The 25893-nt window shown below is 39.6% G+C and overlaps 1 protein-coding gene across 1 annotated transcript in view; it reads right to left on the reverse strand.

Annotated features, from left to right (window-relative positions):
• Positions 1-231: 231 nt before the first annotated feature.
• The window catches only part of radil2a (Ras association and DIL domains 2a), a 48828-nt gene continuing 23166 nt past the window's right edge, over positions 232-25893 (reverse strand). Inside the window, exons 9-16 of the mRNA XM_033971421.2 lie at positions 19888-20107; positions 19166-19338; positions 13431-13575; positions 11168-11346; positions 9601-9916; positions 3779-3888; positions 3056-3195; positions 232-1542 (exon numbers count right to left, since the gene is read on the reverse strand). Coding sequence (XP_033827312.1) covers positions 1440-1542; positions 3056-3195; positions 3779-3888; positions 9601-9916; positions 11168-11346; positions 13431-13575; positions 19166-19338; positions 19888-20107 — 1386 coding nt within the window. The 3' untranslated portion in view covers positions 232-1439. The remainder of the gene's footprint in view (positions 1543-3055; positions 3196-3778; positions 3889-9600; positions 9917-11167; positions 11347-13430; positions 13576-19165; positions 19339-19887; positions 20108-25893) is intronic.

Here is a 25893-nt window from a genome sequence, read left to right on the forward strand (position 1 = left end):
ATGCCCTTAAAACATTTGGAAAAACCCAGGAGATGATGTCATGTCTTTGGAAGCTTCTGGTTTATTGACAACATTTGATATAGTGTATTTAAACTTGTGTAAACTATAGTGTATGTAATGTGTATTTAAACTTTTAACTGTATCTCCATGGAGACCAGGTCATGTTCTCACCCTACACATTTATGTCATGATATAGTAATACTCAAGCAATACTTGAATCTGATTGGCCGAACAGTGGAACAAGCTGAAAAATCAAACTTTTGTTAAATCCAGTTGAGACAAAAGCACAGACGTCTTTCCTCCACAAACGCACTTCTCGCTTCTTCCTCAACACGTTAAATAGTCTGGATTTTCGCCATGTTTCTTTTTGGTTCTTCTTTTCCACACTGTGCTGCTGTGATTGGGCTCCATCGCAGCAGTGGAGCAAAGATGATTCTCATGAGTTTATGAAGGTACAAATAACCCAAAAACCATCGAGCTGCGCAGGTTAGCATTTAAAGGTACAATATTACACAAAATGTACTCTTGTGAGTTTTGTTATAATGTTGTTACCTCCTCCAAAACAGACCTGGAGTTGTGTTTTGTTTCACTCACACATGTTTGCGTAATCCTTTATTATTAGTCTATGTCATGAAGTGGTATTTACATCACAAGGTGGAACAGAGTGTTTTCTGTTTGAGAGAAAAACGTAGTCAAAATCTGCAGGGTTTGTGTGTTAAACGTGTAAATAAAACAAAACACAACTCCAGGTGTGTTTATGACGAGGAAACAACATTAAAACTGATCAGAAAATAGCGTAATATGAGCCCTTTAATACCCTACTGTGGAACATTCCAAGCAAAGCAACAACATCTCCATGGAGACGCCACACTACACCTTTAAATGACACACAGAAATAAAATGTACATAAAAGAAAACATTAACAACATATTAAAAACACGTTCTTTGACAATACGACTTGTTACATATGGATCATTTTGTGATAATATTCTGATACTTTAAAGCAGTAACCTAAAAGAATTTGAATAATTTTTTCATTGTCTTGAGGTAAAAATACTGAACCCTTTTTGCATCAAAGTTACAAACCGGCGTTTCACCATTGCAGCCTCCGTCCTCCTCGCCACAGTTTACGAGGCCGGAGCCGGGCTGGACGTTGTTTATAGCTCTAAAAAAAATTTCTTTTGCAAAGTAAGTCATTCGTATAAACCTGGCTTGACCCACAGGCCACAAATGTGTGTTTTTGCTCCGTAGACGTGAGCCCGGGAGTTGCCCAGCGTCCCTTGATTGTCTTGCTTGACAAAAACAACACAAAATAAACAGTTTAACCATTGATCTTTGGTTGGGAATAAAAAGTTGCACAATACTGGCTTTGGAAATCCAATAGAAAGTGAGTTTAAATGTTTTGAAATCTGCTCCCATAGAAAAACGCATTCCTCTTCTCAGCATTTGGTGGTGATTGTGGTTTTGTTGACGATTTTAGGGTCAATTTTGGCCACCAGAAGTTTGAGTGTGTCTCCTGACGATCGGATCAGCTCTTTCCCGCTGTAAAAGAGAACAGAGAGTACATCCCATTGTCACATAAATCACACAGGCTGAAGAAAACCAACGATATTTCAAATCTACAGGGAAAAATAAATTACAAGTGCAGAATAAGAGGATATATATATTTACATTATACTTACACTGTCCAATACTAACCGCACTAACCATAGACTGTATATATAAATGGACATAGCTAACCCGCTAGACGCCACGTTCCAAAAAGGAAGTGAGCATGGACGCGCTTCCGGCTCGATTGACTTAAAATGTTCGACAAATCAGGCGCCTTCTTTCTGTAAGGTCGCTCCTGCTAGCGTTAACTACAGGTGTGACTGACAGTGTTGCTAAGTGCCCACTTCTTGCTAAACCAGCGGTGCGGATGGGGAGGGGCTTTACCTTCACCAGCCTCGCACCGGATTGGCTCTTTGGCTGCTACGATACTCGCGGTCGGAATTCCAAATATGGCACTCGGCTCCAAATCCACATGCTATGGCCACACTCACTCAGTCCACTTCTTTATACAGTCTATGGCAGGAGACCCACTGTGTACTTTCATGTTTTTATACGGATAAAATTTTGATTTATATGGTTTATATGGACTTTCAATATGGAAACACTGTATTCATTATTTGTTGATTTTAATAAAACCAACCTCTTACATATTTCTTCTTTACAGTTGTCCCTCACTATATCGTGGTTCACCTTTCGTGGTCTTGCTGTTTTGCGAATTTTTTGTGTGCAATTTTACGTGCTTTTTTATTTTATTTTTTTTACAGTTTATGATCGTGCATTGTGTTCTGCGTCCTGATTGGCTGAGGGACTGTAGACCATTGTCCATCAGTCTCCTCCGTGCTGTGTCTCCTGTACAGTACAGAATGTGTTACATAAATGTTCTATCGACACTACAGCGGAACGATGCCAGGACGAAGAGGCATGATCAGAGGAACTGTGAAATACACGTGAGTCACTATTAATTAATTTTACAAGAGAGAAATGTGAGAAAATGTTAATGCCTGTGTGAGAAAAGTGTATAAAGTGTGTGGTGAGGGGTTTTACAGCAAAAAACATATAAAATAATTGTAAAAAATAAAGCTGATACTTCGCGGATTTCACCTATTGCGGGTGATTTTTAGAACGTGACCCCCGCGATAAACGAGGGACCGGTGTATCTGAATATGTTTATGTGGTTTCAAACTAAAATAATAAAGGAAACAGAAAATATGACATAACAAATATACAAACCAGATAATACAATAAAATGCAATAAAAAGAACTGAAGTTGTGGGGTTTTTTTTATTCTAATTGTTTTAAATATTAATAAAGCAAACAGAATAACCACAACATATAAAAACAATAGCATCATAGTTAACAAACCCACACATGACGACACATACATTTTTAAATACTTGTTAAATCACTTATATATATTTATGTCTGTGCCAACTCTGAATTTAAGAGTAATTCCTATCCCACCTAAATCTCTCTCCTCTTTTTGTGTGTTTTGGTTTATACTTACATGCTGTAGTCCATCCCCACGAGGCTGATGCCGTTCACAGCCAGGATCCTGTCCCCGACCCTCAGCTTGAGACACTGAGCAGCCGGAGACTCTGGGACCACCGACTTCACGTAGATCCCACTCATCTGAAGAGGAGTTTTCTGGAGGAGAAATGGCACCACATCACAGATCTGCTGTTTCATTCAAATAAAGGCAGGAACATTAAAAAAAAAAAAAAAAACACTTTATGAAATAGTAAAAGCCAAAAGTCAGAAGGATCAGACCTGGACGACTGAGGGATTACACAGACTTTATGAAATGCCGCTTCTGCCAGTTTGTACTAGAACTTAAATCCTAATAATTAAAGGTCATATATTAAACAAAATGGACTCTTGAGCACTTTAAAGGAGCACTGTGAACCTTTAATCCATGTTATACTGTTGTAACCTCCTCAAAGACATACCTGGAGCTGTGTTTTGTTTCACTTACACATTTTTGAGTAAGTTTTGCTCAGTAGATTAAGCAGTTTGTAAAAGTCAAAAGTCTTGAGTTGAAAATCCAAATGTTTTAAACCACTTTGTGCTACCATTTTCTATTAGCTGGGATTATAAATGTGATATGGACCTGGAAAACTCCTGGTTTAGTCCGTCATTTGAGTTTAGGGCCCTGATACTTTTAATGTACATTTATACTATAGTTATGTAAGATAATGTAAATGTATAAATGTGACATAAAGACTCTTACCGTGCCGTCCACCAGGGCCAGTCCCAAACCCTGAGGCCCTTTTCGCAGCTCCACCGTGAACACCTCCTCGCTCTCCACCTCCTCCGCACGCCGCTCTGCACCTTCATTTGCTGAAATAATAATTAAAAAACGTTCACTTTTGTTTTGTTTCCTTAACAGAAACTCAGTGTTTACAAGAATGACATAAGCCTGTGTTAAATCGGACAATTTTTTGTGTCTCCCTATTTTCTCTAGTCCTGACCCTATCGTATCCTGTGAAGCAATTGAATAAATGGAGAAGTTTAATGCCACATTGTGAAACATTTAAGGCAAAGCAAAGAACTACATGCATGCAGAAAAGTTGCATAGCGCTTCTTTACTATAGATATTCTCCTCCTCTCATATCCTGTAATATAATTGAATAAATGCAAGGTAGACAAGTTTAATGCCATACTGCGGAACATTCTAGATAAGGCAAAAGATCTCCATGGACAAGCAGAGTTCCATAGTGCAGCTTTAATATTTGTTCTTATTCCCCGTCTGTGCAAAGTAGACAAGTTTAAAGAGGGGGTATTTTACTTTTATGGGGTGTTAACTGTAACGTGTAACATATTTAGATCACCATGTTTCCTTTTATTGTTTTGGAAATGCTATATTTGCCCAAAACAACTTATTAACATGTTTTAAAAGTTTCAACTACTGCACATCACATCAGGTTTGTGAAGTTGTAGTGTACAGTTTTCAGTCATGTTTTTGTATATTTATGGAGAATTGCCTTAGTGCCCTAGTCTTGTGGGTGGAGCACTGAACATACAGTTACGTTGGTAAAGCGAGAGGCTGAGGAGGCTGCTGGTTCTGCTGCTGTGGTAGAGATATACTGGAGGGTTGTTTCACTGGTTTAAATGTGTTTGTTTAAACCAGGACTAACCCAGAATATAACCAGGACTAAAAACGTAGCGGCAGTAGTAGCTAACCATAAGGACGGTTGGATTATGGCCTGGGAGAGATCGCTAAATTACTCAAACACGCATGGATGGCATTTAAAACGTCTTCGGGCTTGTTTTTGATGAGGGAACAACGTTATAACATGGTAAAGTCTTTAATGCCATACAACAAAACATTCAAGACAAAGCAAAAGATCTCCATGGACAAGCAGGTGAAGGATGTCCACACAAAAAAAAAAGTTCCACGGCGCACCTTTAACATAGATTTTTTTTCCAGTCTCATGTCCTGTAGCCCTAGTTCCCAGCCCCTCTCTGGTGAGGTCCCCTCCCTCTTAGATCCACGCTTTGAACAATGCCTCTCTCTCTTTCCAGCAGGATTCCTCTGACCAAGCCAACTGTAAATTCCCATGACGACCCCTTTCTCTCCTGACATCACCACCTCTCTGTAATTCTTGGACTCAGATTAAAGGATTACAAACTTTCAAAATAAAAGCAGCGAGCGTCCCATGGTCCAGAGGTACAGACAGGTTTGGGGCGAAGCATGTGTCTGCTATGGATTAAGTTAAGGGCATTAAGTGGGCTAATACAAATGGACTTGACTCTGTGTTTCTGCTTAGACCCCCGCGGGTAGAAATATACTGTGGGTGGTGAGGAGAGAGGCTGAGGAGGCTGCTGGTTCTGCTGCTGTGGTGGAGTTAGACTGGGTGGTCGATTTGTGTTTGTTTAAACCAGGACTAACCCAGGATACAGATATACTAATACAGCATTAATAAAAGCATAAAAGGTGCTATTTTTCCCCCATTCTGTTATTACTTTGCCTGAAATGTTCCACCGTAGAGGATTACACTTAAACGCCCCATATTATATGTTTTCTGATCTTTGTTTTAATGTTGTTACCTTTCTTTTTTTTCATTTATTGGTTTATTTGGACCGTGTACAATTACATAAAACGTACCCGGAGTTGTGTTTTGTTCCATTCGCACCTGTTTAACACAAAAAACTCTGCATATTTATGATGAGTTCTTCTCTCAGACAGAAAACACTCTGTTCCACCTTGTGATGTCATGAGGTAATACAGGAAGTGCTCCACTGTGTTTTTAAACTCCATATACTTGCACTAGAATCATGAATGTGAATGAAACAAAACACGACTCAAGGTACGTTTTTAGGAGGTAACAACATTATAACATGTTCTTTTTATGCAACAGCTCTGAAAAAAAATCCAATTTGTTGTGACTGAAGTCCTTAATCGAGTACAGAAACGATGATGCCGTGTAGTGTGCCTGACTCGCGCTCCAGATTTAGAGAGCTTTAAACAGCACACATATGTTCAAAGAGGGGCCCAGCTGGTTCCAATGTAATCCTGGAACCAGATGACTTCAAATAATGAGACACTCCACGCAACCAGAGCCCACCATAGAGTGTATAAAAAAAGTGGACTCATCGAGGCTAGAGCAGTTATAGCGGCGAATTTGGAGACAAGTACCATATTTGGAATTTCGCCCGTGAGTATCATAGCAACCAAAGAGCCAATCTGGAGCGAAGCTGGTGAAGGTAACGCCCCTTCCTGCTCGCACCGCTGGTTTGAGAGGGGAGCGCTCGCTTAGTAACACTGTCAATCAAACCTGTTGCTAATGTTACCGGGAGTGACGTCAGGGAAAGAAGGCAGCTGATTTGTCTCTTATTATATCTTGATTTACGGAAAATAGCTAAATAAAAACATCATGATCATGCTGAGCGGGTTAATATGAACATTTTAAGACCAAAATGATGAGTCTGATAGCAGCAGTTACAGAGAGAGGGGCCGCACTTTCCTGATGTGGAAATTAGAGCCAGAGTCGTTTCCTATTTGGAACGCGGCGGCTAGAAGATTAGCACAACATTACATTACAGCATGAATGTCATTGATTAAATAAAGTCTGCAGCTGAGGTCAAGCCAAACCTTTTGAATTAAGTTTGTTTGAAGGTTTTAAAGAGCCAGAGGTGGTCCGTTTTCACACAGGGGAGAACAGGGAGGACACACAGGTGCATGAACACGGAGGAGGTAGGGCTGTACACTAAAGAAACTCTCGTTGGACTAAAGACATGTGCTGCTGATCGATTGGTCGACTAAAAAGTGGGTCTGGCAAAAGCTCTCGAAACTGTGACATATCTCTGCGTATCTAACTCAAACTGCACTCACAAGACTACACCTGCAGGAGTTTTGCTAACAATAACTAGCATACTAACCGCACGCTTCCTGATTCTCAATAAAATGGTTTATAATTAGGCGCAGACAGTACACAGAGGACTTGACCTCGAGAACTGTTTATACAATATATCTGTACTGGTGCAAGGCAAGTACTGGGCCTTTAAAGGTCCTATATTACGCAAAACAGACTCTTGTGACCTTTAGCCATGTCAGAATGTCATTTCCTCCTCAAAAATATACTTGGAGGTGTGTTTTGTTTCATTCACACATGTTTGCGTAGCACTTTATTGTTAGTCTGTCTACATCTCCGAAGCTCAAAACGCAAGGTGGAACAGTGTGTTTTCAGTTTGAGAGAAGAACTCAGCTTAAATATGCAGGGTTTGTGTGTTAAACATGTGTGAATGAAACAAAACACAACTCCAGATATGTTTGTGATGAGGAAACGACATAACACAGATCGGAAAACAGCGTGAAATGGGCCTTTACGACTAAAAGTGCACAGCCCAGGTTGCGTCTGAAGTTTGTTTGATGATGTCTTGAGGAACTGGAGGTGGCCCCACTCACTTTCTCCCTGTTCTCGTTCCCACCCATGAGCTCATAAAAAGGGAGGCGTCTGCAAACAAAGCAGCGGAAACGGGGCTTCCTCTGAGCGCAGAGTCACCGGCATGGCCTCTTCCACTTCAAATTCCTCACTCCCCAACTCACCCGAACAAGTCCAAAACGGGCCCACCTCTTTTATGTTCTGAGCTCCCCTGGCTAGACGTATACAAGCATGCGAAGGTGCGCGGGGGTCAAGCCACTAAATACTTGCTTTAATAGGCTCGCGTCAGTCAGGAAGAGAGAAAATGGGAGCGTTTTAGGAGAGGTTGAGGATAAGGAGGAGTGTCGGCCATATTGGTAGTGACAGATTATAGAGTCATTTGAATTATAACCTGAAGGAGACAGGAAACGAATGCCTTTTTACTTTTAAGGTGTTCTGCTGTTAAAAAGGGGTCATCCATGTTACGTTTCAGCTGTTTTTGTGATCTGAAAAGAACAACGTGAACTTAAATAGACCCCGTAATCATTTTAAATAAAGCTGTACTGAATGTCGCCACGGTAGCACTCCCACATTTCTGATGTAATAAAACTTATATAACTTGTACCTTCTGAGCTTGTGTAATGGAAGTATGTTAATATGTTTGGATCAGACCAGCTCTAACCAGCAGTGGAACAAGTACTCAGTTGTTACTTAAGTAGAAGTACAGATAACAGAGCAAAAAAATCTACTTAGGTAAAAGTATTAAAGTACCTGTTTAAAAATGTACTTAAAGAGTAAAAAGTAATTGTATTTCACACAGATTCTGAGGTCTTATGAAGCTTCAAATGTGGTGGTTTTGATAAATATTTGTGCTGAATTTTGTTCAACAGAAACAACTGAATCAGTTGTTTTTTCTATCTCTTTTTATTTGTATATTTTTGTTTGTTCAAATTATGAATGTGTTAAAAATAAATCCTCCTTTTTAGCAGGTCTCAGACAAACATAAAAAATACTTTTACTTTTCAGTTCAGTTAAAAAAATGTAGTGGAGTAGAAAGTATCCTCTTTAAAATCTACTTATGTACAGATATCTAAAATGTGTACTTAAATACAGTACTTTACTACCAGCACTTGTACTTCGTCACATTCCACTACTGGCTCTAATTTACACAAAATAAGATTTCAGTGTCATCCTGTTAAATAAATAATAATACATGAAACAAATATATCCATAGAGACTGAGAGTTTACACAGACACATGAAACAAAGTGTTTCTGACGATATTTTAAAAATAAACATTACAACATTAGGTACAGTGTGTAACTTCCTGGAGGTGGCATGTCACCTGCACGATTCCATGGAAAGTTAAAGCAATAATTTGTAACATTCTCAATGGAGAACAACTTTTATACTGTGGAATATTACAGTCAGGAAAAACATCTCCATGGAAACAAGTAGGACGAGGCCCTCTGAAGAGGTTTTAGATGTCATCCATGCATGTCTGAGTAATTTAGAAATCTCTCTCTATTCAAACCTCCCTTTCTGTTAGCTGTAAGATTTGTCCAAAGCTTCGCCCACAAACCTACATCATCCAAGCTCCCACACGACAACTCCACATAAATCTACAGAAACATGACACAAAACTGTACACAGCAACTTGACAAACCTGATGTGATGTATTAATCGGTAGCGAGGAGTCACTTTTGACTCAGAGCGTCAAAAACAAAAGTGAAACTTATAAAACATGTTAAAGTGTTGTTTTTGGCAAGTTTTACATTTTCAAAACAATAAAAGGAAACATAGTGATCTAAATATGTGATGTGATAGCAGTTAATACCCCATAGAAGTAAAATGCCCCCTCTTCAATGACATCAAACTGAATGATAATGTGATGTCCTGCTCAGGGACTGCAGATGGAAAGTAGCAGTAGCTAAATCTGGTGCAAATCATCTTTTCTTTGTAAGATTAATGAATTTGTACATGGTCCCTGTCAAATAAAGAATAAAGAAAGAAAGAAAGATGATGTGTGACAAAAACAGATACAATTTCTTGGTAAATTTAGGTTTTGTTTTGATTTTTGGCTCTAAAAGTGTCATAACAACATTATATTATGATTATTGATTAACCAATGAATCATTTATAATCTAAAATCCACCAAAATCCAACATCTTTACTGAGTTCATAGTCACCTTTCCTCTGCAGACTGGCCTCCTCCCTCAGGTCCCTCTCCAGCTCGCTCAGCTCCATGCCCTGGGGCGTGTTAGGAGGGGTCAGCAAACACGAGGGGTCCAAAGCCAGACTCTTGTGGGACCCCCGATCTTCCGGTCCAGGCAGGGAGCTCTGTATCTCCAGACTCTTGAGTTTATGGGTCAGCTCGGCCTCACAGCTGCCCAGGTCGGAGTGAGGGCCGCGGGGGTGGCTGGGCTCCACAGGGGGGCAGTCCTGGTCCCGCTCTGGAGGTGCCCCTGAACAGGCCTGGGTCGCAGACTGGCTGTCGGCAAGTGTCTGTGGAGAAGGAATAAACGCAATCATTAGCAGATGGGGAAGCCTTTTTCTAGATGGTATAAATGTTGTAATTGTGAAGAAAGAGATTGCAGACCCGGTAGAGAGTTGAAAGAAGTTTATCTGATCAGATGAATGAAGTTACAGACAGGAGACAGGCGTTACGTTTCAAGGGAGTATTTCTAGTACTTATAGCCCGTCAAAGGTACTATCTATAGAAAGCTGGTTCTATAATTTTACATACTTTCCATACATGGTCATAAATGGATATACTGTTAACTGTTTACAGGAAGGTAGAATACATCACTAAAAGATGCTTGCAGTCACTGAAAAGATGTATTACAAGGACTTTTGTCAACCTGGAGATGAAGAGCTGTGCCGTGTAACCAAAGTAGGAGGTTCCAGTGCAGACATCTTAAAATAAGTGTGTGTTGCATTCTTACTGAGAAACAAGTTTACCTCAATGTTTGTAACACACAGTATTTAATATAAGGTTTAAGAGTAAAACAAATAAAACTAAAATCATGCTTTCAAATGTTCACTTTAGCTGGGTTTATTTTGGTATAATAATGACTTCACAACTTTAAAAGGCATGGTATGGAGCCTGTGCTGTTACGGTAAAGAAAAAAAAAAGTTAATACAATCACATCTGAGCCTGTGTGTCCAGAGCCTTGACCTGCAGATAGAGACACATACAGGTGTGTCTCATTCTCAGTTTATGGACAGGCCTCATGTGAAAGAACCTCTACAATTCACTCAATGAGCTGCGGAGGCTGCACGAGCACTGAGTCATGATTGTCTGCAGGTGCTGGAGTTTAGGTAGTGACAATTCAAATCAGAGAGAAGCATTTTAGGTTTAAACCAACAGGATTTCAACACAAATGAGAGACTGTGAGGAGAATGTGAAGCTCACTCTGGTTTCTTGATAATCATCTTTTAAATCAGACTTATTCTGCAAAACAGACATTTCAGAGCTTTTAAACATGCTATAGTTGTGACAAGTGACAAAAAGACTGAAATATGAACTGGCAAACTAATAGAAGAATCACATTTCAGAACATGTTTGTGCAGATCTAAATTACAGAGTTAACAGTTTATATACAGAATAGGGTTGTTAGTGGTGGAATTATGCTACCTCAAAGATTGCAGCCTTGACCTTTTCCATATTGTGATTTCAAATTCGATTACGATTAACCTCGCAGCCCTCCTCCTCAGGACCATATATTTTTCTAATGTAAAAGTTGAACTCGTTACCTGCTGGCCCTCCTCTGTTTTGGTTGTGTCTTTTTCTGGCAGCTGTTGGATAAATCGCTGTAGAACTGAGAGCTGCTCAAACAGGCCCTGCTCCACGATGGGCTTTCCCAGCTCCAGGTTAAAGGTCGCGCTGGGCAGGATCAGAGGAGGGTGGTTGTCAAAACTCTCCAAGATGTCCGCTGCAGGACAAGAGGCAAAATAAACAAATAGTTAGTATAATAAAAAAAACAAACAAAAAAGGAAATAAATCATGAACACTTTGAAAAATTCATATACTCTGAAACCAAGCACTCAAATAAAAAAAAATAAAAAAAAAAGAGAAGGGGGGAGTGTACACTTAATCCTCCTCGAGTGTGTGTGTGAATGGGTGAGTGGTTCCTTGATGTAAAGCTCTTGGTATAGCTGGGATAAGTAGGTTAAGACATAATTAGGAAGGAGTAAATAAAGCCATGCAATAGGATTAATCGTGTTACTATGGTTGATGTTTTGGTTAACACGACGCCATCAGAGAGAGAAGAGGAGGAAGAGGAGGAAGGAGAGAGTTTCAGAGGAAAGATTGTGAGAGTAGATTAGACTAAAGATCATAATAATACTGTGTAATAATTATAGTTTTAACTCAACCAGGGCTGAATGACCTCATATCGACTGTGTTATTTTTGTCATATTATAAGTCTGTACTGTTTGTGTCAGATTTGATATTGAAAGTCATATTTATGTTTTTAATGTAGCGTTTTATTGTGTGAGAATCAAGAACTGCATGGTTAGCAGCTGTTGAGATCGCAAAACTCCACTGCGGTGAAAACCACTTATAAACTCATCAGTGTGAATAATTAGGATGTTCTGAATGCTTAAGGTAAGTGAGGAATAACTCTGGACCACTGCAAACTGTTTAAAATGAACTAGTTCTGCTTTCCACGTTTCTAAGACGGTAAAAATCAGGAACAGTGCTTTTAAGAAACAAATTGGTGGATTTTCGTGGTTATATTTGACCAATATACAACTTTAAAAACACTGGAAAAAATGAACTTCAAAAGATACACAAGACGATATCTGCATCGCCTGAAAACAACACTAATAACACAGGAGGAAGTGTAGGGTGTTTGTGCTCAGGTCTGAACGTGCTCTGAGACAGTGTTCAGAGTCCTGTTACTGGCATTTACAGTAAATAGAGCCGTGCTGTTGTTGCCAGGGCCTGTCACGCCGACGTGAATGGGAAAACGTCATCTAAAATTACAACCTTGGGGTTTTTTTAGACTGTGAAAAGCAGCTGACATCTGTCTGTGAGTGCAACTGGGATTAAGGAAATGTACAGTTTTGTTTAATACTGGAAAGGATTTAGGGGATTTTTGAATAGTTCTTGTGAATCACACTGGGAGGATCCAACAGTGGCTGTGTTTACCTGTAAATCTGAATATTGAAATGTTATGTAAACAGTGACATCTGATGTGATCTGATTTCGTTTAGATTTTTCACGCAGGATTTGACTAGCATAATTATGTTAACTCGATTACATGAACTCAAAAATGTGAAATCATGTGGAAAAGACAAAGATGAAAAAGTTAAAGAATGAAACTTTCACATTAATACAACAAGTAAAGATCCATGGCTTACTGACCTTTAACAACTGAGATTTAGTTGCAATTTAGCGTACGCGAGTATTCATGACGCTCTGTCTGCTAGAAGAGTGTTGTCATAGAAATAAGTTCTTTGATCAGCTGATGTGGCTCATGGTGTTTGTGGTGAATGATGCGCGATGTGTGTGTGAACAAGACTGACCCAAAAGTAAAGTAAACAGAACTAATTCCACTGCCACTGGGAGGCGCACCACAGAGCCACTAATGTGTGAAAAGCACCTTAGAGTCCTGACCCCGGACAGGAGCCTTTTGTACATGTTTTTTTTATAGTAGGTGAAACCAAAGCACCCCAAGGAAACCTACACAGGCACGGGGAGAACATGCAAACTCCACACAGAAAGGGCCCACGCCTCCCCAAAACTCATGACCTTCTGGCTGTGAGACGAGAGCACAGGACTCCAGGTGTTTATGCTGATCACATTTCTTTGGTCCATGTAAACACACAACTTGCGTAATGCTGCTTCTTCGTAGTACACAGTTAACTATTCTCAAGTCTAACTCTAATAACCCCCGCTACAAGTAGAAGACACGAGATTAGACGCACCTGGAAAGATAGACCAACAACAACAAGATTCTTCATAAAATTTTCCTCAAAACAACATCTGCGCTCCCCCCTCTCCCTCACCCACCTGTCCTGTGCGCGGCCTCCCTGTCCTCCCCCGCAGGCCTCCAGGAGGGGGGGCCGGTCCGGGCGGAGCTGTACTCCTTCAGCATGTGGTGGAGCTGGGCTGGGTTCAGAGCGGCAAACTCAGCCCTGAGAGTGGACCATGACGCCTGGATGGACATAAAACAACAGCATGTTATTACTGTGTGTACAATGTGACTCAGACAAGCTTTAAATACTACGGTAACATTAGAATAACATGGATATACACTACAAAGGGAGATGTGCTTTTCCCATAGACTCTTTCACGTGTTAAGGCTGGGGTCTCATAGGTCCGTCTCCTCCCAGCAGAACATCACAAATATATGCGGAATAAAAACATATTTCTGATCAGAGTTATGATTTGTGAGGAATAAAAATGAGTTTCAGGCAGACGTGAGATCCAGATGGACCCGGGCTCCCTGCAGCTCTGACAGAATGTCCAGAACACTGCAGCTCGTGTACGCACAAAAACTAAAACGAGAACAAAGATCGGTACATATGGGTTTTGTCATGAATACATAGGAACCGATATGTCTGATATGTAGGGCCACTTTTGATTATTTTCCCCAAATTATGCGACTTAAATTTACTACACACTCACCCCAAGCCCTTTTTTTTACCATAAACCTATAAAAAACTATCTCTTCCTTTTAAACTGTTAATATAAAGCTTTGTGTGTATGTTCTAAGCAGCAGATCAACCAAAACAAGATATCAGCTGGAGTTTTAAAACCTGCTCTGACTCCTATTTCATATCAGGAGCAATTCAAAATGCTATTGTGTTGTATGTATCCTCTCACTCTTTAACGCAGTTTAAGACTAGACTGAAAACCCACCTCTTCTCCCTGGCATTTAATACAAGCTAGACAGGATATACCGGTGTTTTATTGTTGTTTTCCTATGTATCGTGTCATCTGTATGTGTTTTGTGTTGACTTTTATGTGAAGCACTTTTGGAAATCAACTTGAACTGAACTGAAGAGATGGACAGAACATGTACACACAGATAATATATACACAATATCTGAGGATCTAATGTCTGCAGAGGTCTGTGAGTGCGAGTGGGTCTGTTTATGGAGGTAAAACTAAAACATAAACACCTCAAACTCTGCTCTGCTCATACAGCCTCCTTCACGCTGAATTGCTGGAAGTCGCATAATATTACCCAGACTGCCAGGGACCTTTATCAAAAACAGAAATGCCCTTAAATGTCCCCTTAACGTGGAACTCAACACTGTATCCACTTTGGGCTTTAATACCACTCTCGACAGGACAAGGAGCAACCTCAGTGGAAGAAGGCGCCTGATTTGTCTGTTATTTATGTTCATATCTTGATTTACAGACATAAGAGCGAAAATACGGGTTAATCTGAACATTTTAAGACCGACATGATGAGGCTCAATGCAGCAGTTACAGAGAGAGGGGCCACAGTTTTTTCAATAGAAAGTGAATTGGAGCCAGAGTTAATGGAGCCAGAACTCACTTCCTGTTTGAAACATGGCGGCTAGCAGGTTAGCTATGTCCATTTATATATACAGTCTATGATTCTGACTGCATCGCCTCTCCACAGACCTGAACTGTGTTACTGTGCCGCCTGCTGTCTCCATGATGATAGATAATAACAATATTTACCACAGAAAATGAGATTAGATATTCTTTCCAAATGATCTCAGCCCTGCTCAGATATGTCATATGTAGGAGTTATACTGAGCAGCTACAACTAAGACAAAAACAGATAAATGCTCTGTGGACTAGACTGAGACAAGTAAAACCTCGTGTCCCGTGTGGCCACATCCCGGTAACGTAATGTAAAGAGTCACTCAAAATTACTCCAGTCGGACATTTTTAAAGTCTGAAATCCAGATGGAAAATCCTCAAACGTTCAGAGGGAGTGTGCTCTGTGAATTCAGCCACAAAATGATCTCACAACAAGAGAGGAACAAGCACACGCCTCCTCAGACAGACACAGACGAGGACTAAGGACGGGACTGTTGAGCAGCAGCAGTGGTAGTAGTAGTAGCAGTAACAGTAGTAGCAGTAGTAGTAGTAGAAATATACATGATTTTTTTTCTTATCTTAGAGGAGTAATAGCTGCAACATTTATTTTTATTTGTAGTAGTAGTAGTAGTAGCAGCAGTAGCAGTGGTAGTGGTAGTATTGCTAGAAGTAGTATGAAGTAGTATCATAGTAGCTGCAGTAGTAGTAGTAGTAATAGTAGTAGTAGTAACAGATTTGAAAGCTAAAAAAAATGTCACAGTGATTGGAGAAGCTGTAGTAAAAGTAGTAGCAGTAGCAGTAGCAGCGGTAGTAGCAGTAGTGGTAGTAGTAGTAGTACTAGTAGCAGTAGTTGTTGTTGTAGTAGTAGTAGTAGTAGTAGTAGTAATAATAATAGTAGCAATAGTTGTAGTAGTAGTAGTAGAAGTAGTAGCAATAGTTGTTGTAGTAGTAGTAGTAGTAATAGCAGTAGTAACAGTAGTAGTAGTAGTAGTAGTAGCAGCAGCAGTAGCAGTAGTGGTGGTAGTAGAAGTAGCAGTAGTAGTTTTGAGAGCTATACAAATAATAATAAATGTCACAGTGATGGGAGAAACAGTAGTAGTAAAAGTTGTAGTAGTAAAAGTAGTAGTAGTAGTAGTAGTAGTAGTAGTAGTAGTAGTAAAAGTAGGACTTAAGACTTAGCTGCGCCAGTGAAGTTCACAGTAATAAGCCAGACACAGAAGCTGCTGTACGTCAAACCCAAAGACGTTTGAGTGACGTTTCCAGGAGGCATAAACCAGAGCGAGTTTAACCCCCCCTCAGATGAGCAGTTTATGAGCTCTGCAGCGTCCAGTACAGCGTTCAGTACAGCGTTCAGTACAACGTTCAGTACAGCGTTCAGTACAGCGTTCAGTACAACGTTCAGTACAGCGTTCAGTACAGCGTTCAGTACAACGTTCAGTACAGCGTTCAGCGCAGCGTTCAGTACAGTGTTCAGTGCATTCCTCTGAGTTTTAAACATAAACATGGTCTGAGTTAAAACATGAGTCCAGTGTGAGCTCACTGGGATTAAGAGGTAACCAGGCACGTACTGTACACAGTGTGAATGTCAGATCTGTGGAGTTAAAGCCCATTTGACAGATTAGACTTCTACTGTTTCACTCATACTTAAATCAGCGCGACTGTGCTTGTGTCGCTCTATAGTTATAATCTATGACAACTGTGGATCATTATGTTGTAATTTGGATATTTTAAATCACAATATTCATCTAAAACAACTTAGTAAAAGAAACAAATCGGGAAAACAAGGGGTAGATCGGAAAATGGCGTCTTAAAAATGAGTACTTAAAGATTACTCAAGCATGAACCACTCCAAATACAACTTCAGAGGCTCAATGAGAAGGAAACAGCCCTGAAAACTCTAATTTGCAGAATAGGTCTGATTTAACTTACACTAAAAGCTTGCCTAGTATTTTTTGGTTTAGTTTATACTTCTACTTCCTGGTTGGAGTCGGACTGCAGATGTCGCATGGAGGTAATTCCATAACTGTTTCCTAGCAACCATAATGTAAACAAGAGCCAACACTTATCTAAATTACACCATAGTTAAGACTTGACTAATACAAACACATGACGACACATTTAGTTTGTTCAATCAATATTTAAACTGTCAGAAAATGTCTTCCTTGTCCCACTTCACTGACATAAAACAGGTCCTACCCACCAAACCAAGTCAGAAAAATATATGAATCTATCAAAACACTTCAAGTTAAATAGTTTTGGGTTGAATTTTTTTTGTTTAAATTACTGTGCATGTCTAGACCCTGTACTTTAAGTGTACCCTTGGGCAAGACACTTCATACCCCTGGCTTGTCAGAATCTGTCAGAGGGGCTGGGATTTTTAGAGGTCAGAGATGGAACAAGAATTATGGGCTGAAATTATCCAAAATGATTCTAGTGAAGGTGTGTGGAGTTTAAAAACACACCACATGATGACATCACAAGGTGGGACAGAGTGTTTTCAGTTTGAGAGAAAAACTCAGCCTAAATTTGCAGGGTTTGTGTGTTAAACATGTGAATGAAACAAAACACAACTCCAGGAATGTTTTGATGAGAACTTATTCCTAAATGCTGGTTGTGTAATGTTTTGGTATTTTACCTTATTTCCAGGGCGATAAGTTAAATCAGATGGAGCCGTCTGTAACGACTCAACGGGGCATCGTTTCACTGTTTTTGTTTAGCTCAGAGTAAACAGACCAACTTAAATGAGCCGAGTCTGGAGAAAAATAACCACGTGCCATCGGAGGTCAAACCAAAACATGGAAATGTTTTAGCGAGCGAAGAAAATGCATTTGGTGTCGGGTCGGTTTACTGTTTGGTTTGAAAACATGTTGTATTTTTAGATCAAATATCCTTAATTCTAGAGATAGGCTGATAAATTGTGCCGATATTTGCACTGTTTTGCTTATGGACTATCAGCCTTAAATCTCCAGCACCAGGCCGATAATTTGTTTTGAAGATCTGCTGCCTAAAAATACACAACACTTTAATGTGCAGAGGTAACACATATGACTACAGCTCTGTTATAGGTTTGAGGTAAAAAAAAAAAAAAAAAAAAAAAAGCTGTGGGTGAGTTTGGAGTAAAGTTTAATTACATAATTTGGGGGAAATAATCAAAATACCAAAAGCCAAAAGCAGAGTTGATCGGCTGTCTCACCTGTCTTCAGTGTTAATCTTATTTAATTTTTAGTATGTAACTGTTACCTAGCAACCACAATGTAAACAGTTCAGTATTTCTGTTTAATTCAAACTACATTTTTATATTTTAGTTTTATATTTTAGTTCAATGTTATCTTTTTAATAATAGGTCTATTTATATTTTGGTGCATTTTGACATCTTTAATCCACCTGATATCCATTTTGGTCCAGACTGATCTCTCTCTGTATTTTTTATACAGATTGATGTCAGTCTGGTCCCAGGTCCTTCAGCGTGTCAAGGTCAAACGTGATGTGTTCATTTCAGTGACGCATGTGAAACAAAGAGCTCATTGGTCACTTATGATTTACAAATAAAATCGCACTTCTCTCACCTCAGATTAACAGAGTTTAGGCTTTGATCTTTGATTCTGCAGAAATTCACCATGTTTTTCCAGCCTCAAGTGATATGTTTTTACCTTAATTTTTTCTGATACTGACAGACCATGCATGTCCCTGATTGGCTAATCCACCTGTCAATCACGCCTATTTGAACTGAGATTCACCACTGACCAGACTCACATCTTCGTTAAGTATTGGAGAAGTGTGTTTTCTGAATCTCAGGTAATTTCAGGTAAGTTCTTTTATCTGTCACAATATGTTTAAGATTGCAAGATGACAGCAGTGCCTTGGCAGAGCTGAGTGAGTCTAGTTTCGATTTAACTGTTTACTAATTGAGTGAGAGCTTTCGGGAACAGTATATACTATTTAACATTTCAGTAAATATACAAGAATAAGCCAAGAAAGCAGTTTTTCTTGTGTAGTCCTGTAAGCGCCTCAAAACAAACATGGCTCTTTAGATTCAGGCACATTTTTCCTCACTGATTTTTCTCTACAAACCTGCAGAGTACAGCACACGGCTCAATATTATTCCACTGTAAAAGGTTCAAAGAAAGTTCAGTTTTGATTAGTTTCATTTCACACTACTGTTACAATGAAAACACGACATTCCCGCCCCGGACAGGACAAACAGGAAGTGGACGACCTCTGACCTGGAGGAGGGTCTCTTTGGGCGTGGCCAGCAGATTCACAGCGGCCGACAGTTTTTGGAAGAATTCAGCGGCGACGTCATTCAGACCGATGCTCTGAGTGAAGTCCATGAGGAGGTCCAGGTTCGCTCTGATCTGAACGCCGCGAGACCACTGGTAAAACCCGACCTCCGAGCCTGGAACGGAAAAATAATGGTATTAATTAGGTTCTGAATATAAAGTTTTCACACGTACATCTTTTATATTGATCCATTTTTAGGCCACTGACTGAGAAATTGACTTTAAAGAAGGTGTATTACGCAAAAATCTAATTTTTTTCTGCTTTCTGCCATGTTATAACATTGTTCCTTCATCAAAAACACACCTCAAGATTGTTTTAGATGTCATCCATGCGTGTTTTAGCGCTCTATTTTAGCTCTATTCCACCTCTATTCCACCTTGTGATGTCATGAAGTGGTAGTTTTCATGTTAACCTTTACCTTTAGTTCAGTAGTGCTAGTTTTTGTGATGAGGAAACAACATTATAACAGATCAGAAAATAGTGTCATATGGGCCCAGAGCAGTAAAATTATGATCAAAATGTACTTCTTTGATGAGAAATGCATTTTTCCAAGACAATAATATGATTCTAATATTAATTTGGCAGGCCCTTTAGAATTATACTCAATTTGTAGATTCGTAGACTTGATTTCTAGTGTTTTTTTTGTATTTTGAAAGCAGCTCACCTCTCTCCATTAGAGCGTTGAAGAGCGAAGCGTTGATGAAGAAGAACAGGTAGGCGCAGAGCTGGAGCGAGATGTCGGGGTGGACCTGGAACGCCGTGAGCAGCTTTAGCGCCTCCTTCAGGACGTCCAGGACATGACCCAGCCCCTCTGGGACCTTCAGCTGCCCCGTGTCCGAAAACGGGTTACCCTCCAACAGACCGGGCAACGCCGAATACATGCTCTGTGGACGAGAGACAAGCATTAAAGAGGAGGTTATTATTATTATAGTGTAAAAATTTGACTTTTTTGGAGATGTTATAATGTTGTTCCCTCATCAAAAACACGCCTGAAGATGTTTTAGATGTCGTCCATGCATGTTTAGCCATATTTCCAGCGCCCTATTTGCACGGTTAGCTGTAAGATTAGTCCGATGCTTCGCCCACAAGACTACATCACCCAAGTTTTTCAATAGAAAGCGAATTGAAGCCAGAGTCAATGGAGCTGGAAGTGTGCCCATGCTCATTTTCTATCTGAAACGCGGCGGCTAGCAGGTTAGCGATGTCCATTTATTTATACAGGTACTAGAGCAAGACAAATTATTATTAAATTATCATGGGCAAGTGAAGTGTCTTGCTGTAGGATACAACACCAACCACCACCACCAACGTGTTTTATTGGGGAAACGCTTAAGCCATTGAGTCACCGCTGCCAGTACTACAGCTAATTCACTGGATTCCTTCACATTCTTTGAGAGATTGTTTATATTGTTTTAGCCGAGGTAAAAGGAAGGCACTCTCAGAATATACAGGAAATTGTGCAAAGCGTCACACAAAAGCCCAGTGTCTCATCCAGGGTCCTTCGGTTACAGTCGTTTGAGTCATTTTCAACCAGAATGCACTTCAAATGAGCTCAGACTTAAATAGCTTTTGGCTGCGTGGGTCAACAGTAGCAGAGCTTATGCAAACTAATTTAGACCATGGAGAAGAGATTTTACCTGAACAGACCTGTGAGTAAATAAACATTTTGTAGCAGTTATGACAAAAAGCTCTCTCAACGGACTTTTAAAACGACTGTGTTACGCTGTTTTCTGATCTACGTTATAATGTTGCATCAGAAAACACCCGGCTCCACCTTGTGATGTCACGTGGTGATACAGGAAGTGCTCCACTGTGTTTTCAAGCTCGAACTTTTTGAACAGTGTAGATAGCTTCCAAAGACAAATATTGAGAAGTTATAGAGCGTTAAAGCTACGATAGCGTCTCAAGATATTTGTTTTTCTAACTCTGATTTGGTTTGGCGGGATCCGTGCTAAATATTTACATAGTTTTACATCAGTTAAGTGGCAGTTTGTGGGGGGGGGGGGAAGCTGAAAAGAAAAATACGACAATACAGGAAGTAGCGCTGAGTTCTAAATAAACTCCCTCTGTCATCAACACAGAAACTCCAAGCAAAACACAGAGACAGTTTACGCAAAAGGAAGGGATTTTTCATAACTATTTGCCCTTGTTTACCTTATGGTTGCTAGGTAACCAAAGTGAAAATTACCTCTACGTAAGTTATATCTGCGGCCCAGGTCCAGTGGTGGAAGAAGTGCTCAATTTTGTTACTTAAGGGAAACTACAAATACTGAAGCAGAAAAAAATATTTAAGTAAAAGCAAAAATATCTCATGAAAAAATCTACCTAAGTATTAAAGTACCTGTTTAAAAATGTGCTTAAAGAGTAAAAAGTAAAAGTATTTTGCACAGCTTCAACTGTAGTGATTTTGCTCCACAGAAATAATTAAATCAATCATTATTTCTAGCCGTTTTATTTGTGAAGTAGTAGAAGAAGAAGAAGAAGAAGTATCCAAAATGTACTCAAGTAAAGTACAGATATCTAAAATGTATACTTTTACTTTACAGTACTTTACTACTTTTACTAAATACCAGAGCAGATAAGTAAAGTAAAAGTAAAAATATCACGTGAAAAATTCTGTGTTAAAGTTTAAAAATGTACTTAAAGTAAAGAGTAAAAAGTAAAAGTATTTCACACAGGTTTTGAGATTTAATAAAGCTTCAACTGTAGTGATTTTGCTCCACAGAAATAATTAAATCAATCATTATTTCTAGCAGTTTTATTTGTATATTTGTATTTGCTCAAATTATGAACAGTTAGAAAAAATAGTTTATTTTTCAGTCCTGTTCAAAAATGTAGTGAAGTAGAAAGTACACATACCTGCTCTCAAATGTGGTACAGTAAAAGTAAAAAGTATCTAAAATGTACTCAAATAAAGAACAGATATCTAAAATGTATACTTTTACTTTACTACTTTTACTTAGTTATGTTGCACCACTGTTCTTATCCAACTAGAAATTAAAATAAAAAACTTCACCAGAATAAAAAAAAACAAAACAAAAAAGTGCTGTTTTAGTGAATAAGTGCTCTTAACCGTTAAATGCACTTTAATGATGCGTTTGAGCGATATAGCTCCAGACTTGAGCGATACTTCGACTCTTGGGCTAGTGGAGTTTCACACAGTGATGCGTCTCATGTGGAGCTGCTGTTAAAATGCCTCAGATTCCAGACTAAAGATGAAGACTGAATGAAATGAGACATGAAGTTAAAAGGTGCACGGTGTGAGAATTTTGATGGATTACTCACTTCTATTGACATTTTGCAGCCGATGTCGTCAACATTCCCTGGGGGTGTGATGCTAACTGTGTGCACTGCTCTGTCTGAAGCTCTATTAGACTTTAATCTGAGCTTTGTTTTAACACAATCTGACCATAAAGATCTGACTTAACTGAACTACAACAGGTGAGTTGAACTGTGCTGTTGAACAAACACTCTCAAATAGCATTATAGTCATAAGCTAGCTAGCATTAGCCGACAGTTTTTTCAGTTAGTCAGTGTCAGCTTTTTTTAAAACTGAAAATCAAACTCCTAAACAGGACCATGAACTCTTGGATTGTTCACAGGCTCCTGAAAATGTGCCGTTTACATCCATTTTGTATTTTTTCTTCAGTTTTCAGAGGATCTTAACATTTTTTGACAGTGTTTGCTAATGTTTGCATTGTGTCACCATGGTAACCGCTGAACTTTCCATCATAGACCTACATTTAGAACACCCCCAGTCACTGCAAAGCATCAATAGAGACATTACAGCTTTGTCTAGACTAATGTTCTTTACTATGGCTTTTAAATAATCTATCTCCATGAATACAAGAATGTGAAGTTACAGGTCATTTCTGTGGAGAGTCACCGATGTCACCCATGCTCCCACACGACAATTCTCCATAAATATACAAAAACATGACACAAAACAGTACACAGCAACTGCACAATCCCAATGTGATGTGCAGAAGTTTCATTATAGCGGGATCCGTACTGATTGTGTTGTGATCTAGATCTAAACCAGAGCTACTTAACTAGGACTACATCTAAAAAAATGGACTAAACTGAAACTAAAACCCCATATCCAGAGCTTCACTCAGACTAAACCAGCGCTCTGAGGTCTCCAGGAGCTTGCACAAAACAACACTGTAATATCCAAACATTGAAGTATAATTTATGAGACCACGAGCTCCTAAATGTTCTAATTAAACTTTTGCAAACACTGCATTTGGCTTTGTAGTATTATTAAAACTGCTCTGAAGTACTCCCCCGGGCGTAAATCTTTGAAAGGGGTCAAAAAGTGCAAATTATATCTTAAAGGAGGAGTTCTGTAAACATAATTAGAAAAAGATTGAGTTTTGCTAAAGCTACAGACTCGAGTTTCACTGTGTTTTATGGAGCTGCTGTTAAATGGGCTGTAGTTTTACCCCAGTACAGATTCACGAACAGTCAAACGTTTGGACACATTTTCGTTTTCAGTGCATTTTTTTCTTCAAGTTCACCAACTTCTACATTTTATATACACATTTTATATTGTGCTTTTCCACCTTCAAGGCACTCAATGCACTTTACATCAACTCACCTAGTACTCACCCATTCACACACACATTCATACACCGGTGTACACAGACACTGGGGGCAAGACGAGGTAAGCATTCATCCGTGGGAGTTGGAATCGCACCGCCAACCTGTGGATCAGTGGATCTGACCGCTCTACCAATGATGTTTATGTCAACCTTCAGCTCAGTGGACAAATACTACTGCCCCCCAAGAAGACATCTGACATATTAAGCAAAAAAAACCTCAACTAAATATTTGTTTTTATATATTTACAACTCAAATCCTCCTCACTTAATGAAATCTCCTGAAATGATCACTTCACAGCTGTGCCGCGTCAGGGTCAAGGAATGCGTAAAGTAGTAAGTAAGTAAAACATGTCTGGAGTCATTCTGTGTTTGCCTTTATTTACTACATCTTATATGTGTCATTCGAAGTTTTGGTGCAGAAACAAAGGTGAAAAATGGGTCTAACCTTTGGGCTGGTTGTGTATATTGTATAAACAGTTCTTAAAGGCCCTGTAGCTGTCTTAAACGCTGACAGCAACTAGCATGCTAAATGTGCACTTCCTGAATCTCTGACAATACAACGCTTTATACTTATTTTGACCTCAAGAGCTGCTTATACAATATATCTGCAATAGGCAAGAAAAAAATGGTAGAAATGAGACCAACGTGTGCTGTCTGCGTTTTATTGCACTGTCAGCATGCTAGTTGTTGTTAGCGTTACCACGATGGCATAATCCCACTCTGGGCTTTGAAAGTTGTGAAACGTGCCTTTGAGGAATAGTCGGGATGCTCGACGTGCATAAGGGAAGTGAGGAATAACTCTGGACCGCTGCAAACCGCTTAAAATAAACTAGTTGTGTTTTTAACATTTTGAAGATAAATGAAGTGCCACACCTTTCACTTGGTCTAGATTTAGGTGCAGTTCTTATCAGCCGAATCTAAGAGGAGGACACAGACGGATTATTGTTTAAACCATGACATCATCTTTGGTTCACGATATGACTAAGAGAAAGACATGGGCGAACTGAAAGGAGCGGGAGTGAAGGGGGGTCTGGGCTGCATTCTTCAACCAAAACGTCAGCACTTTACCCACAGATAGATTTAACAGAACTATTAATGACAGGTGAAGAACCCACCTACGTACATAGACAGTATAAAGAAGTGAACTGAGGGTGTTTGACGTCATCGATAGCGTTCGGCTCCGGTCAAATGAAGCTCATCAAGGCTAGCGGTTATAGAGGCTAATCTGGAGTAGAGTTCTGTATTTGGAATTCAGACCACGAATATCATAGAAACCAAAGAGCCAATCAGGAGTGAGGATGTTACAGGTAACGCCCCTTCCTTCTCGCACCACTGGTTTAGCAGAGAGCGGGCGCTTAGCAATGCTGTCAATCAAACTTGTTGCTAATTTTTTCGCAGGAGCAACCTGACTGATCTCTTATTAATGTTCATATCTTGGTTTACAAAATACAACAATACAGCAAAATAGTGAAATAAAAAAACACCAGGATCATGTAGAGCGGGTTAATACAAACATTTTAAGATCAAACTGACGAGGATCACTGCAGCAGTTACAGAGAGAGGAGCCGGAGTTTTTCAATAGAAAGTGAATTGGAGCCGGAGTTGATGGAGCCAGAAGCGCGCCCATGCTCACTTCCTATTTGGAACGTAGCAGCTAGCAGGTTAGCTATGTCCATTTATATATACAATCTATGCTTACACACAAAACCACATCAAAATTAAGACCAGCCCGGAACTGAACCTGGACCAGACCAGACCTGAACAAAGGACTAAAACAGGATCAAAACAAATCTACATCAAGACTAGGGTTTGTCGGCAATACAAGCTTTTCTAAAAGTCCACTGAAGTCAGTATCCAACACTCCCCATTCTCAACAGTGACAAACTTCTCTGCAGCAACGGCAACATGGATGATGTGAAAGAGCTTGGATTAAACTGCAACCAGGAAAGCCAAATATTTAGCCGACACAAACTTCAAAATCATCTGAAGACATAATTCATTTTTAGTAGAAGAAAATGTAGTGCTCCACATACATTTTTCCTATTGACTATGGAGCTGAACAGTGA

This window comes from Periophthalmus magnuspinnatus, chromosome 8, assembly GCF_009829125.3.
Source record: "Periophthalmus magnuspinnatus isolate fPerMag1 chromosome 8, fPerMag1.2.pri, whole genome shotgun sequence".
NCBI lineage: Eukaryota > Metazoa > Chordata > Actinopteri > Gobiiformes > Gobiidae > Periophthalmus > Periophthalmus magnuspinnatus.